The sequence below is a fragment of the Carcharhinus amblyrhynchos genome, chromosome 3 (genome assembly GCF_965287045.1).
Source record: "Carcharhinus amblyrhynchos chromosome 3, sCarAmb.v2.hapA, whole genome shotgun sequence".
Classification (NCBI taxonomy): Eukaryota; Metazoa; Chordata; class Chondrichthyes; order Carcharhiniformes; family Carcharhinidae; genus Carcharhinus; species Carcharhinus amblyrhynchos.
The window spans coordinates 25813934-25830638 of record NC_137326.1 but is presented as its reverse complement, the minus strand read 5'-3'; the positions used below and the strand labels follow the sequence as shown (position 1 = coordinate 25830638).

General features: G+C 41.7%; 1 protein-coding gene across 3 annotated transcripts in view; it reads left to right on the top strand.

Moving 5' to 3' along the window:
* The window catches only part of card19 (caspase recruitment domain family, member 19), a 43597-nt gene extending 28092 nt beyond the window's left edge, over positions 1 to 15505 (top strand). For 2 of the 3 annotated variants that reach the window (XM_080182444.1, XM_080182453.1), the window contains exons 5-8: positions 2671 to 2742; positions 5065 to 5137; positions 12829 to 12933; positions 15117 to 15505. In XM_080182444.1, coding sequence (XP_080038570.1) covers positions 2671 to 2742; positions 5065 to 5137; positions 12829 to 12933; positions 15117 to 15156 — 290 coding nt within the window. In that variant the 3' untranslated portion in view covers positions 15157 to 15505. Of the gene's footprint in view, positions 1 to 2670; positions 2743 to 5064; positions 11820 to 12828; positions 12934 to 15116 lie in introns of those variants that run through there. The other variant, XM_080182461.1, reaches the window with a different exon arrangement.
* Positions 15506 to 16705: the final 1200 nt, after the last annotated feature.

The following is a 16705-nucleotide window of genomic DNA, read 5'->3' as shown; positions in this document are numbered from 1 at the left end:
GATGTTTCATACAGTAATGCTGTAGCCAGTTTTATATGCTATTCATAAGAACATAAGAAATAGGAGCAGGAGTAGGCCATCTAGCCCTTCGAGCCTGCCCCGCCATTCAATAAGTTCATGGCTGATCTGAAGTGGATCAGTTCCACTTCCCTGCTTTCTCCCCATAACCCTTAACTCCCTTGTCTGTCAAAAACCTATCTACCTGTGACTTAAATATATTTAGCAAGATAGCCTCCACCACTTCAACGGGCAGAGAATTCCAGAGATTCACCACCCTTTGAGTGAAGAAGTTCCTCCTCAACTCCATTCTAAACTGCCCCCCCCCCCCCCCTTATCTTGAGGCTGTGCCCTCTAGTCCTGCTGTCCTTTCTGAGCAGGAAGAATCTCTGTACCTCTACCCTATCCATCCCCTTCATTATCTTATACATCGCTATAAGATCCCCCCTCATCCTTCTAAACTCCAACGAGTACAGATCCAGTCTATTCAACAACGGTCTATGTTTACACCAGGGGTTGGTTAGCTTAGTTGGCTGGATGGCTAGTTTGTGATGTAGAGTGATGCCAACAGTGTGGGTTTGATTCCTGTACCAACTGAGGTTATTCATGAAGGCCATGCCTTCTCAATAAGTGTGGTGATCCTCAGGTTAAATCTCCACCAGTCAGCTCTTCCCACTCAAAGAGGAGCAGTATATGGTCATCTGGGACTATGGCAACTTTTTTATGTTACATGTATTCCGTCATGTTCATCCCGTCTGGGCATTTTAGGCTGAGAAACCAATTTCCTTTTGTGCCCTAATTTATCTTAAAATTTATAGCTGGAATTTTCTGACTGTTCATGCCAATGGGATTTTTCCCATCCCGCTGAAGTGAATGGAGAGTTGGCTTGTCGTGGGAGTATGGTGTGAACGGGCGGTAAGATTGCACTCTGTATCCTGCCTCTTTAGATTGTGCTTTGCACTATTCTCAAATTAATAGAACAGTCAAACAACAGGCTCTCCCCATTCTGCAAACGTTGGTTGTATGTCATTTTTGGCTTGCGATGGCTTGTAATAACTGATTCTCTAATGACTTAGTACTGAACATAGATTCACTGGTTTACCTCATGGAAGCAGGCCCTTCGGCCCAACTTGTCTGTGCTGCTCTTTTTTACCACTCAGCTTGTTTTCGCCTTTTATTGCAGAATGTATTCCTTATTCTGTGTTCCTCCTCCTCAATAGCACTGCTGAGTTTAGTAACTTAATATACAAAGTGTAGAATGAGCATGTTGTATTGCTCTTTGTCACAATGGATTGAAGTAACAATGCACAATATTCAAACTGTTTGTTTATATGCAAATATATATTTAATGTTTTCAATTCATAGAGTCCCTACAGTGCTGAAGGAGGCCATTTGGCCTGATCGTGTCTGCACCAACACTCTGGAAGAGCACCTTACCTAGATCCTCCCCTCCGCCTTGTCCCCATAACTCTGCACATTTATCATGGCCAATCCACCAACATAGGTTTGTGTAAACCCAGGAAAGACTTAATGTGTTCTATATGTGTGTGGTGAAATAGTTCTGATTCATGAACTAAATACATTTTTATTCATCCATTTTATAACACGCGGCCGTTGCTGACAATGGCCAGCATTTATTGTCCAAGCCTAACTAACCTTGCTACAAGGCTTAGATTTCTGAATCCTTATGGGCGATTCTCCCGAAAGTGCTGAATTGGTGGGAAAACTGTTCCGGATCATGACTGTTTTTTCAGTGCAACTTCAGGCCTAAATCTCCCCACTCTGTGCATTGCAGAGATCACAATCGTGAATTTTATTAAAAACCCAGAGTGGCAGAGACTGACAGCTCCAGAACTCTGTGCATGCACATTGGTCCTGATCTGACAGTCTCCTTGTTTGCTGGTCAGCCTGGGTCCCCCTCAACAATTCCCGGGTCAGCCCCGACACCTTCCTCACAGCACCCTGCAGCATCGCAATGTCCAGCCTGTCTCGATTGTTGGCCTCCCTCAAGCCCAGACCAATCCCAATGCAGAGTGGCAGTGGGACACCCTGCCCCCCCCTTGGCACTGCCTGATGGCTGGTGGGCAGTGCCAGGTGCTCCCTGGGCATGGCACTTTGATCCTTGGGCAGTGCCAGAGATACAGGCTGGTATTGTCAGGGTGCCCATGTCCAGGGGGCACTACCCCCTGCCACTCAACCCCCTGATGGGCCCCGTTGCCCCCCCCCTTCACTTTGGTGGGGTCTCCCACTAGTTCCCTGAATGTGGGGAGCTACTCTAAACCCCGCCGAAATTAAGTACTCCTGGCAGGGTGGGCGATGCTACTGGGCCTGGCAAGTTCTGTGCCAGGCCCAATAATCACATTTAAATATATTCAAACTATATTTAAAACATATTCAAATGAGTTATTTCTGCTGGTTTTCTGCGAGTTCCCAGCGGTGCCATTTTCTTCCAGTTGGGAGATGCGCACAACCTGGCCGACACGCACATCTCCCAACCCAACCCAACCCAACCCAACCCGCCAGAAAAGTCATGGGTCGCAATGGGAGAATTAGGCCCCTTGTTTCCTTTCTCAAGCCTGCTTTATAAATGAAGGGACCCAACCATTTAATTCAAATGCCTGATCTATAATCCATCATAAAGTGTGTGTCATTGACCATTGCATTCATTTTCAGGTCCTGTTTTTTTCCTGGCCTGCTTTAGTGTGGCAGCAGGATTGGCTTTCCTTCTGTATTACTGCAAAGAAGGTAAGGATATATAATGAATAAAGGAAGTGATTCATTAAACTAATGTTAAAATGTCATGCCTGCCCCAGGAGGACATAAAGATTTTATTTTTATAACAAAAGGTTAACGAAGATGGAATAAAAAGAACTGAAGAGTGCAGTTTCAGCATCTTGTACTTGACTAACTAGAGTTCTGAGTGTGGGTAAACCTCTGACCCAAAGTATTTTTCTGCATTCGTATTTTGTGAAGGAAATTCCGAGCAGGAAAAGAAAATGGGAACACCTAGTGGGAGGCGGGACATGCAGAAAGATTGGGTAAAAGGAATTAGGTGGATTTTGACAGCCAATGATGGAGATCAGTTTGGAGAATTTTGAGAGGGAGTTCTATAGTACCACAACCTGAAACTAAAGGATTAACGCCAGAGGTGTGGGAAAGGAAACAGAGACTGAAAAATAGATGAATGGGAAGTCGAGTATGCCACTGACTTATTTGACTTGAGCATGTTGCTGAGGTAAGGTGGGGTGAAATTACGGAGATGGGCAGCACAGTGGTCAGCACTGCTGCTTCACAGCTCCAGGGCCCTGGGTTCAATTCCCGGCTTGGTCACTGTCTGTGTGGTGTTTGCACATTCGCCTTGTGTCTGCATGGGTTTCCTCCAGGTGCTTCAGTTTCCTCCCACAGTCCAAAGATGTGTGGGTTAGGTTGATTAGCCATGCTAAAATTGCCCCTTAGTGTCCTGAGATGAGTAGGTTAGAGGGATTAGCAGGGTAAAATATGTAGGAATATGGGTGTAGGGCCTGGGTGGGATTGTGGTCAGTGCAGACTCGATGGGCTCTCTGCACAGTGGGGTTCTATGATTCTATATGAAAAGGGGGTACAAGATGAGTCCAGGGTGCATGAGGCACGACAGCTTGGCAAGAGTATGACTGATCAGTGCACAGGACTTTGTGAACCAATTGTAATTGTGCAGATTGACGGCTGGTGACTGAATCATTCCAGTAGGCAAGCTATAATCTGATGACTAGAATTAGGGAAAATTTAGGATTGGAGACCAATGATGTTGCAAAGGTGGAATGAAGTTGTCCTGGTAGTGAATGTGGGGAAGGAAATGAGTAATTGTATGAAATTTAATGAACTATGTTCAGAAAAGGCCAACGGTTCTGCTTGTTCTCTTATTGTCACATATTTCAGCGCTTGCTGCTTAACATAAGAAATGGAAGCAGAAGTTGATCACACATCCCCTCAAGCCTACTCCACCATTTGATACAATCATGGCTGATCCTGCTTCAGCTCCCATAGCCTTACATCCCTAAGAGCCCAGAAATCTTTCTATCTCTGCCTTAAAATCCAACACAGTACTGTAGGAGGTGCCACATTATACAAGGTCCCCATCTGTTTGCTGTGGTGGATGTTTAAAAGCACTGTGTCAAAGAACATGAGGGGATTTATCCCCAGTGTCCCGGCCCTCAGACAAATTCACATTATCTGGCCATTATCACGTTGTTGTTTGTTGGAGCTTGCTGTGCACAAATTGGCTACCACATTTTCTAAGTTACAACAGTGACTGCACTTAAGTATTTCATTTTCTGTAAAGCATTTTGAGACGTCTTTAGATTATGAACGCAAGTCTCTTTTTTAAACATATTCAATAATGGAACCCCCAGTGTAGAGAATTCCAAAGATACTCAACAATTTAAATGAAGACATTTTTCTCTTCACCATCCTAATCCTGAGATTATTCCAGAGTGTTTACCTTGTCAAGCCCCTCCTGAAGGTGATACGTAAATTCAAAAGACAGAAAGGCCACTGTTTCAGGCTCCCTCGCTGTTACACCAGGTCAAAACTTGATCAATAGATTGAGCTGTCAATTGTTTTTGCAATGTATTTCTTTTGTTTAGTATTTAGTAGACAACCAAGCCTACAAATGAGTAAAATGTGATGAGAATATATTTCATCAAGTTGTCTGGATTAAATCTATTTGATCAATGATTTTAGCTACATTATAATTTTCAACTGGACTCCAAAATTATTGACAATAAGGTGATATAAGAATATTAGTTTTGTGTTGAAAATGAAAACATATCCAGATCTCATTCCATTGAAGGCATTGAATATAAGCCACTAACAACATATAAGAAAATGCCTTTCAGTAATTTCTCTTGTGACTGCTTATGAACTGATTGCAAATCAATTCTTCTGGCCTATAATGATTTATAACAAATATAAATTATTCATTTTACTTATCAATGATTTATAAAATTAATACCTCAAAGTTAGATGGCAGACTGTTTCTACATTTGCAATGGACACTGTATAATGATTTATTTCAAATTCTACCTGCAGATACTAAATTTGAAAGTGCTGCACAGAAGATCATAGGATTTTCTTCTCTTGGTGTTGGAAGACGGGCTAGAAGGTACTTGTTAGCGTACTTTGAAGACCAGTCAAAGAGGAACTAATGAAAGAGCAGCTCTTCAGTGACTAGTATGCCTGCCTTGTCACCAAAAGACTGGGAATACATAGACTTGTATTTTAATGGACAGTTTTCTCTGCCAATACCAAAGATAGCTACATTTATCTATTTGTATTTAAAGTAAATGCGCTTCCCAGAAATATTTCTACTGCCAGTCAGCACTGAGGTGGGCCACGAACCTCAAATAAAACGACAATGTAATCTGCTTTATTAGGAAAAAGCATGTGGATTTTACTTCCCGTGTGCACGCAGTGCTGGCAGCCAATACACAAAAAACAGGGATTTGGGTTATCCGTCCTTTTACTGTAAGTACTGCAATTGCAAGCTTTAGCCAGCCAGTTTGGAGAGTTCATTGATGTTCAATAGAAAAAAAAATTCTAAGTGTTCAGAGTTCGGTAATTAATGTTGTGTCTTCCTGAGAGCTCTTGAATTGTTTTGAGATGAGTTTAAAAACTGCAATTATACTCGTGCTATAAGTGCAGTGACAGGGCTATTAAAGCAACAATGGTGCTTGCAGATGCATTGTCTGCTTGTATGCTACGAGTGAAGGTAATGACAGCAGAGCTGCATGTAAACCTGCTCAGATAGCCTAAGTGATTTCACACTACCAGCTATTTTGTTTACTATCAGCAAATTCTAATTCGTTGGAAAATAAAGCAAGTCTTTTGTATGACCAGAAATTTTTTTTGAACAAATGTAGAAGACCAAATTTGCAGAGATTTCTCACTGTAACTGCAATCAACGTGAGGTAACCACTCCATTTATGATAGACTTATATCAATACTGCCAAAGATTTTAAAGCTGCACTTCTAGCATATGGCAAACAATGGTTGCTAGTGATGGAATGCATTGATAGCATGAGAAGCTTGGTGAAAAGAGACACAAAATAATCACCGTATGGATGCAGCAATGAGAGGCTTTAATTGAATGCCTGAAGAATAGAAATGTCTTTTAAAATGTAGGCTGTGGTCTGGCAACATTTCATTGATCTACCCATGCAGTACCTGTATGATTTTGTGCCTGGTATTGCCATTCTCTATCATCAACTTGAACCTGGGCAGTAATAAATAGTTTTAAGAGTTATTTTTCTACCTATTGTAAATTAGCAAAGGGTTAAATATATTAATTCTAAAGGCTCTCGCTCTCACTAGTTGCTGAAGACCGTTTGTTACTGATTTTCTTATTTCTAGAAAGCAATTAAACCTCACCTGATATTGTTACAATGAGGTTCCGACAGTTACTATCACCGTTACCCCTTTTCAGCAACCCCTTTCTAAATTGAATTGTTTTTAAAAGTTATGCTGCAGATTATCTTCACTCACATCTAGCTTTCTATACAGTTTCCAGTTTATCAGCAACTTGAACCTTGGCACAGCAGGAACAGGATTGGAAGCTTACTAATATAAAACTGCAAATGCTAGTTTTTTTTCTCTACTGAGAAAATAGTATTGATCATTTTGAAACTGAAAGACTGGGAACCAGTAGATGTTCTGTCTGCCTGATGTTTTTCATGAAACTGTTCCCCTCATTTTTTGAACAGAAGATGTAGGTCATGAAGCAGGCGTTAAGACTGATTCTGAGTGATTTGAGCAGCTATCTAACCCACTTCCTTAATAACATTTAATATTTAAAGTTGCTGATGAAAATCTGTTTCTGCAGTTAAATGCAGGCTATTAAGAGTTTGACTATTCAGCAACTTTAATATTAGTACTGTAATAAATATGCCTTGTGGCAAGTATTCTCAGGACAGAATCAAAACTTCTTCTCAAGTGAAACAACCTTGTATTAGATGATGACAGTGTTGGAAATATTTCTTTGGTTGTACGTGTCATTTCATGAATGTGATAGACTGATAAGAAGTTATAATGCTGTTTAGAAAACCCAAAGGTTCAGATTTACTAACAAGTTGTTTTAGGATGTGATTACACGGGTCTCACTCTGAGCTGTAAGATGCAAGAACCTTTAGTCACTGGCCTTTATTCAGGAAACCCATACAGCTAACACAGTTGATCATTTTGAAAAAGTGAAATCCATTGAACACAATAGTTCTTGACTTGAATAGACGGTGCACATCAGGGAACAGAAATCACTGAGACACACGTTGAGTGATCTGCTATCTAGATGCATAATTCTTTCTCATCATATGTAGTTTAACTAAATATCAAAGTTGGTTCCTTCTTGATATCACTTTATTTTGATGTATTATACTATGAGGTGCTTAATGTGGTCTTCAAAAATTGCTGCCACGGAGATAGAAGGGAATCCGACTGAGTTCATTGTTAAATGTTGAGGTTGGCAAAATCGGAAGTGGACCAAAGAGCATCAGTAAGGCAGTAAACCTGCTAAAGAAACAAGGCATAAAGGACACCACCTGAATGAGGTGCCATCCCTCCCGTCCTCCTTGCTATTTTTCAGGTAAGCCATAAAATATAGCCTGCCCAATCCCACTACCTACTCGTACCATCCATATTATAATACAGCCAATACATTATTTGGTTCATTAGGCTTTTTAACGAGTCGAATAAGCCTTTCATTATTTATTTACATGTGGTGGACAGGCTACCAAATTTGGTGTCCACCCACTTAGCATTTAATGGGATTGATGGTGGGTGAGAAGGCGATGGGTAGCTTGGGGTTATGTAACACCTGGTGGGGGCATGTACAACCCAGCCAAGAGCATTGTGAAATAGATGAGTCATATTTAATCATGAATAATGGCAAATACAGGAATGGAACAAGCCAAGGAATGGACAGAGAGTAGCATGGCAGGAAACTTGTCTAGCAACACAAGTGGAGGGGATTTGAAGGACACACAGCGACATTGGTTTATTACGTACTGTGCTTAATGTTGTTGGAATTAGTTTCCAATCATTAATCTATCAGTGCGACAGGTTCAGTATTATCTATCTTGCAGTGTGCTCCCAAGTTTCCTCAAAGCAGCATTCCATCATAAACTCAGTCCCTGAGACGAGTGCTATTAGTGATTCAGAGACAAATTTTCAGAACCATTTGGCTGTGCTTTTGTGCCTGTGCCAACTAGTACATTTGCAACAAAATGAAATTCATTAAACGCCTCTCCTTGTATTGAGATGTCAGACACGCAGAATGCAACAGCAATTTGATCAAATACCCCCAGAATGATTGTGATATCAAAGGGCTTTCTCTGTTCATGGTACATTAGCATATCATTGTCTTTGCTATGCAATGATAGAAGACAAGTGGTAATCTGGTGTTCTCATAGACAGTTCTCAAGGTCAGTTGTTAGTTGATGGTGGGAGAAGGAAGAGCAAGGAACCGTAAGCCACTTCCCTATAGGGCAAGTAACATCAGGCTGTTCTTATTGCTTCTAATTGATTACTTGGAGAACACCATTGTTAGTGTGCTGGAAGCAGATGACCTACTTTAATTCTCAGCTCCCTGGATAATAGTGCATGGGTTTTAGCTAGCCAGAGAGCTGATCCATTTTGAGAATTGCCCCTCATTACTTTCTGAATGGTGGGTTGAAAATGCTAAATTAGTGTCCTGATGCAACATCCCAGCTCTGAACCAGCACGGTTTCAGGAAGTCAGAGACCAGTCAGGCCATGTGAAAAGCTAGATCTGGGATAGATCTTCATCAGGTGAGTGATCATAACCTGATGAAGGAGCAGTGCTCCGAAAACTCATCATTCCAAATAAACCTATTAGACTTTAGCCTGGTGTTGTGAGACTTCTTACTTTATCCACCTGCTTCTTTTATGGACTTTCTGCCCAAACATGGCAGCTGTCTGTCTTTGCTCTTGGCACCAGACAAGCCACTACTAGCTCCTGGAAACACTCGGTCCCACTTGCTAGGTGCTGAGCTCATCTCTCACCCAATCAACACATTTGTGGTATTACAGAAGTGATGCAGTTCAGGTGCAGAGTTGGGACCCAGAATTCATCACGGTGTTGGTCTCCCAACCCTGCTTTGAAAATCCAGCTTTATGTAATTCTATGTTGTCATTGAATCACAAAACGTAGTGGCCCATTTGTAAGAACCATCCAATTCACTTCACTGGCTCTTTCTTCGTAGTTCCCCCCCATTCCCCCTGCTCCTTTTCAAGTCAACGTTCAATGTCGTTAAGATTGAAGTTGTTTCCATCACTCCGTAATGCAGTGAATTACAGATCATTAAATCTGAATACATAAGGGAATTCTCCATATCCCTTCCCTACTCCTTTTGCCAATTATCTTAAATCTTTGTCTTTTGGTTACCAACCCTAAGTGAGTGCAAGTATGTCCTCCCTATTCCATCATATCCCTGCGCAGTTACTTCCATTAAATCACTCCTTAACCTCTGCTCGGAAAAGAACAATCACAATGTCTCCCTTTTCTCCACACAATTGATGTCCCTACTACCATTCTAGTAAATCTCTTTTGCATTGTTTAGATGCCCTTCCAGAGATACCATGCCCTGAATTGGCCACAATATTCCAGCTGAGATTCAACAATTCTAGAAATTTTCTTTTGTGATATATTTCTGTAGCAGTAACTGAGACTGTCCATTAAACACATGTTTATTTGGGTGGGACCGTTTGCTGATAAACTAAATTGATAGGGGGACAGATTACTGATTTTGTTGCTGGTTGCATTGCAGAGACTGAATGACGAGTTATGAGAAGCTTGAGATTCATTCACTTGCATGCTTTTTCAAAAGGGTCACAATGCAGCAGGAGGAAAAGTAAACAGGGTGAGATCTTGTATGTCTCTGTGAGTATTTCTTATTACAATTAGGATTTAGCAGCATTGCATTTTCAATCATTAGAAGTATAACATACACATTTTCGATCCTGTTGTTGCTTCACTACATTAGTTTGTAATAATAGGCTATAGCATTTGGCAGTTCATTGTGACATTTTGGCAGTACCATTACAAATATGAGGTGTAAAATGACTGGGTTGCTATTTCCAATATACTTTAATTCTAAAGAAACATAGAGTTGAAAAACATGCACATTCTAATGAGTACTGTTGTCAAAAAAATGGCTTTATACAAGTGGCATTTCCAACCTGGGGGTTTGATTTTTCTTTTGTAAAATCGCTTTGATGGGTTTAATGGTAGTAACAGTTAGCATTCACCATCATTATTGCTCAGAAACTGACAGCAACTTCTGGAGTCTGCCAGTATAACTGTGCCATACGATGCACATTTCTCCAGGAACTAATTTCCTGGAGAGAGGTTTGCTGTAACATGACATTTTGTTATTATTCATTCTTGGGATGTGTGCATTGCTGGCAAGGCAAACATTTATTATGCATCCATGATTGCTCCTGGGAAGTTGATAACGAGCCACCTTTTGCACCAAACAGACACCTTTTCCTTAAGTATCTTATTAGAGGATAAATATTACTAGATTATTCTGTACCAAGAATGTTTCATTGCTGAATTAATCTGTCTTCAATAAACTTTCAGCTCAATTTAGTACATTTATCATCACAAATCTGAAATCCAATTGTGTAAGTTATGAAGATGAATCATTTGATTCTTGTTACAAAATTGTGCAAGTGAAAATTATGTAATGCTTCCATGTTTCTCACAATATTTATCCCAGACAGTAAGAATGTAGTCTCACTATAACATGAAAACTCAGGGCCACTGTTTTACTTGTATAGTCATTTCTGCAGAGTGGCATAGTGATTAGCACTCCTGCCTCACAGTGCCAGGGACCTGAGGTTGATTCCCAGCCTGGGTAACTGTCTGTGCTGAGTCTGCACATTCTCCCTATGTCTGCGTGGGTTTCCTCTGGGTGCTCCGGTTTCCTCCCACATTCGGAAAGACATGCTAGTTAAGTGCGTTGGCCGTGCTAAATTCTCCCTCAGTGTATCCAAACAGGCGCTGGTGTGTGGCGACTAAGGGGATTTTCACAGTAGTCATTGCAGTGTTAATGTAAGCCTACTTGTGATACTAATAAATAAACTGTAAAACTGTATTTAAATATATGACACATATTAAAAATTTCCATTATATATTTGGGATTACATAAGAACTAGGAACAGGAGCAGGCCATTTGGCCCCTCGAGCCTGCTCTACCATTCATTAAAATCATGGCTGATCTTTCATGGACTGAGCTCCACCTATCTGCCCACTCACCATATCCCTTAATTTCTTTACTACATAAATGTAACCAGTGTTTTTTTTTACTGGCAGCTATGGATCCCCATAGTATAGCATCAAAAGTTGATATTTTGGTTAGGGGTCTACCTCCCTATTCTTCAGCTTGTAAATAACTTAGAAACTGTGCAATGGAAATGAACACTGCTCAACAAAATAACCACTCAGCCATTCATCATTTATTTGCTTCTTTCCTGGTTGCTTTCTCTTTGAACACCTGATTGATATTTTTCCTGATTTATGCCAATGATATACCATTTGTTACAGATAACCTGGAGTAGCATTTAACCTTTTCCAGGTTGAGTTTCCCAGTTCACTCAAGTTTTCTTCTGCTTGTGATGCTCTTGACCAAGTATTGCTGATATTTTCCATCTGGATTCAATGACCTCCATCTCTTTATTAATTTTGTCATTTTTACAGTGTGATTAAGTTGGTTTATTCATTTTTGTATTTTTTTCATGTGCTTGTATTATGGTATGGGGTAAAACTGAAAAATAAAGTTTTAAAAGAAAAACAAACGGCTTCGTTGACCCAGATTTTGTTGTTAAAAATGACAGAATTTGTTAGTATTCTCTGATATTACTCCTTTGAAATCGACAGCAACTTCTGGAGTCTGTGCAGTTTAATGCAATAACTCAGAAATTGCTTTCAGTGCTCCACACAATCCCATTGGCTGTGCTGTTGAAGTGCACCTCCCCCACCAATCAAGTAGAAATTACTGAACTGATGAAAACTTAGTCCTGGTACAATATCAATCTCGCTACTTAAAACCCCCTGAAAAGAATGGCACCTTGTTGAATGAGATGCAGTTGGGTTTTAAAGCATTGCTGGGAATAACAAGAAAGTGGATTTGAGGGACATCAGCTAGGACTTTATTCAATAGCGGTGAAGTCTGCCATGGTTGTGTGACCAATTCTTCAACTCTTATTTATGCTCTTCACCTTCTACCTTCATCTCTTAATTTGTGTCCAAATCACTTGCTTTGCTCTTTGCAAAAATTTTCAATGAAACTGAAGGAAAAACAGTGGACATTTGCCTTACCTGAGTTGAGGGGGAACTTCTTCACCCAAAGGGTTGTGAATCTGTGGAATTCCCTACCCAGAGAGGCAGTTGAGACCACCTTGTTGAATGTTTTCAAGGCAAAGATAGATAAATTTTTGAACAGTAAAGGAATTAAGGGTTATAATGAGTGTAAAAGAACTACCTTCTAACCTAGCTTTTCCCTGTATAATTTGAGTCTTCTGGTCCTTCCTAACTACTTTAATTCACTTGTGAGATGTGGGTGTTGCTGGCTTGGCCATCATTTATTGCCCATCCCTAACTGCCCTCAAAGGTGGTGGTGAATTAGCCCCTTCGTCAGGGGCTAACCCGAAAGCTAGTGAGTATATTATCAAATAAATAGGTTGGACTAAAACCTGGTGTTGTCAGACTTTTTACTGTGTTTACGCCAGTCCAATGCCGGCATACCCAAATCATGACTACTATCTGTTTATAAAATCATAGGCAGAATCTTCTGGTCTGGAGTATAATTTGGGAGGCATGTGCAGAAGTGAGAGCGATTGCTGCTTGGGGACGGCAGGACAACTGGTCACACAGGATCTCACACTGGTCAGCTTATTAGATATGCATGCATGGACAGCACAGTGAATCTTGTGATAGGGTGGGCAAAAAGTTGATGCCATTACTGTTTCTTCCTCTGTTGCACCATAGCACGCAGAAGTGCAGGGTTACCTGAAGCCAGCGTCATGTAGGCCTGAGCTGATCTGTAAACAAATGGCAGTGGTCCATCTAGTCAGCATATTCTTTCAAGCTGTCCTTCTGGCCCTGAGCATTTTGCCCAATGGGAAACCCTCTCACTAGCATCAGTTCACCCTTGACCCTCTCCCTGCCTTCACCCCAATATGATCAAGCCCATCCTGGAGGACCCCAAATAAGTTCTCTTCTTCAGACGTCCATGTGCATGGAGACTGTAGCCTTGAATGGGATAATGAAAGCCATGTCAAATACGACCAGACATCCCTCCACCACCCTCATCGCACGTTTGAGAGACCCTTGCTTTGCCAACATGGATTTACAACCTACCTCATTAATAGCCATGACCATCTATCTTCAACTCTTGAGGGTTTTAAACCAGCATACTGCTGTTTCCACCCCCACTTGTACCAGCCTCCTTGAGGGAGCTAACTTCTTTTCTTAACCACTGCCTCTCGACTGCCTTGTTCAGGTCGAGTTTGCCTTTAGTGCTGACTTTGCCGCATCTCCACATCTTGCTGGGATCTCAGTGAGTCAGGGAGTAAACTTGCTGTTGTGTGGGCTTCACCATAGAGAGGAGAAGACACCTGAGCGTGGTTTTTATCCAGTTAACTCTTGATTATTAGGGTGTCCCTTTGGTCAGCCAATTGTGCTCAGCTTTAACTCCACCCACCCAAAAAGACCCCCTCTCCCTTCCAACATTCCCACGTACAGAACAAGTATTGTGAAGAAAAGCCTTGAGAGAATGGTATGTATAACTTTCCAGGTAGGCTACACCTTCAACCCTCCTCCTGTAATGCACCAATTCCACCCCCACACCCCCATTGACCTTGATCCACCCAATATAACCATTCCTCTCACCGTTGTTACCTTTGAATCTCTCCCCATTACACTTGAGCACATAATCATCACTCTCTGTGCCTTCCCTCCCCTCTGAACCTACACTCATGATTACCCTGGCCCCTCCCCTTATCTGTGCCATCTGTTTTATCCATTTCCATGACTATATTCCATATTATACTCGTGACTTCACCAGAGCTTTATAGTTCTGTGTAATTTCCCTATTTTTGAACTGTTTGTACATGCAGGTATTTATCTTCTTGCAGCTTTCCAAACTTTAGATTTCAGTAACTGTAGAATCCCTGCAGTGCAGAAGGAGGCTATTTGGTCCATCAAGTTGCACCGACTCTCTGACAGAGGGTGGGATTTTACAGTCTCACTCATCCCTAAATCATAAGATCCCACCCAAGGTCAATGGACCTTTCCATGGTCCACCTCTTGCTCACACCGATTTCTGTGGTGGGCGGGGTGGTAAAATTCCAGCCAGAAAGTCTTACCCAGGCCATCTCCCCTACTGTATCCCCCTAACACTGCACATGGAGCATGGCTAATGCAGCCAACCAACGCATCTTGGGACACTAAGGAGCAATTTAAAGTTTATTTTATTAGTATCACAAGTAGGCTCACGTTAATACTGCAATGAAGTTACTATGAAAACCCCCTAGTTGCCACACTCTGGCGCCTGGTTGGATACACTGGCCATGCTAAATTTTCCCTCAATGTACTTAACCAACATGTCTTTGGACTGTGGAAGGAAACTGGAGCACCCAGAGGAAACCCACACAGACACTAGGGAGCATGCAAACTCCACACATTCACCCAAGGCTGGAATTGAACCGAGGTCCCTTGTGCTGTGAGGCAGCAGTACTAACCACTGATGTAGTCACATTTTATTGACAGTTCCTAGCTAATGATTTATATACACCAATTTTATTTTATTTTTTTAAATGTGATTAAATGCAACTTTCTTCTGAAGGGGCAGTTAATTCAAAATGCAAAATTACAATATTATTCACACGCTGATCATGTTGCAAATTTTGCACTCGTTGGAGAAAATCTGCATCCATCAAAAGTGAAACTGCAGCGTATAATGTTTCATTAAATGCTGTATATCACTCCTTTGAATCACAAAAGACTCCCCTGTGCCTATTATTGTTAACCTTTCCCTGCTAACTTTTTTAACAATTTAATTATTTCAGGTTTGACAGCATTAGCACGAGTGTTCCATTTCTGACTTGAGTCTTTGAATGAATCATGGACTCAAAAAACATTTATGTGTTTGTTTCAATGCAAGAACAGGATCACAACATCGACTCCAATAAATGACTGTTAAAACAGTGTTGCTTTGTTCTGTAGGCCACATGCAGCTTGAATTTTATTCTAATTTATGACTGCAATTATGTAATTAATGGAACCACAGTGTGTTTTATGTTCTTTGCTTTCCCTGACAATGCACAGAACTACTTTGTCATCTCACTTTACCAGCACCAGTGTGACATTAACACACCAGACACAAGATTGAGAATATTCTATGGATATGTGCCAGTTCCAGCTATTGTGTGTAGCTGACATAATTTGAAGTGAATTTAGGCCCTAATTTTTGTCTGGCATAGAAGAAAATGAAATGGGGAGATATCCATTAAACTCTGTGGCAGACAAGGAATTTTTTGACAGATTTACACAAAAGCTTTGGATTGTGTATTGGTGGAATACAACTCAATACTTTACTAGGTTACTTCATCATCAACAATGTGAATGTGAGAACCCTATAGTGTAGAAGGAAGTCATTCGGCTCATCAAGTCTGCACCGAGCACAACCCCACCCAGGCCCTATCCTCATATCCTCACGCATTTACCCTAGCCAGTCCCCCTGACACTAAGGGGAAATTTAGCATGGCCAATCCACCAAACCCACATATCTTTGGACAGTGGGAGGAAACCGGATCACCTGGAGGAAACGTGCAAACTCCACACAGATAGTGACCCAAGCTGGGAATCGAACCCAGGTCCCTGGCGCTGTGAGGTGACAGTGATAGCCATTATGCTGCCCTTACTGTGCTATCCTGCTGGCCTTAAACAGGTGGCACAGTGCTAGGGTAAATGGATGGAATTGTGGGGGTAAGGCCTGGATGGGATTGTGGCCAGTATGAACTCGATGGGCTGAATGGCCTCCTTTTGCACTGTAGGACGCTATGATTCTATATTGATTGGAGTCGCATGTAATCCAAAATGCACCAGTTTCCTTTTCCTGAAGGATATTAGTGAACCAGTTGAGTTTTATATCAATATATGTGGTGAAATTTTCCCAAATAAATCTAAATGTCGTAACAACGAGAACAATGCAGCGATTTGCGCTAATCTCTCATGCATGCTCTGCACTGCAATCATCCCACACAGTCACTTTTCTGGAGTGCATGAGGTGCACACACAAGGGGATGGGCCTAAACACATCTGTGAGCTTGACTTCAGAGCACTCCAGCATCATTTTGCAAGGGCGCCCCGATCTCTCAGTGCACTGGGCGAACTTCTCTTTCCCTCCATGGGTATCAGGACCTCTCCTCTCATCAGCAGCGTGTTTCCCCACTGCCTCCCTGACGCAAGTCACCGACACTGGCTCATTGGGGTCTACCAAATGGATTCCCACTCATGACTCCCAACATGCGCCCCCCCCCCCCCACCATCATGACCCCCTTCATGATTCACCCCTGTATTATCCCCCCATCAGCCCGCCTCCCCCAGTTATGGCTCCCACTTGGCACTGCCCCAGCACATTGGTGCCCAACTGGCA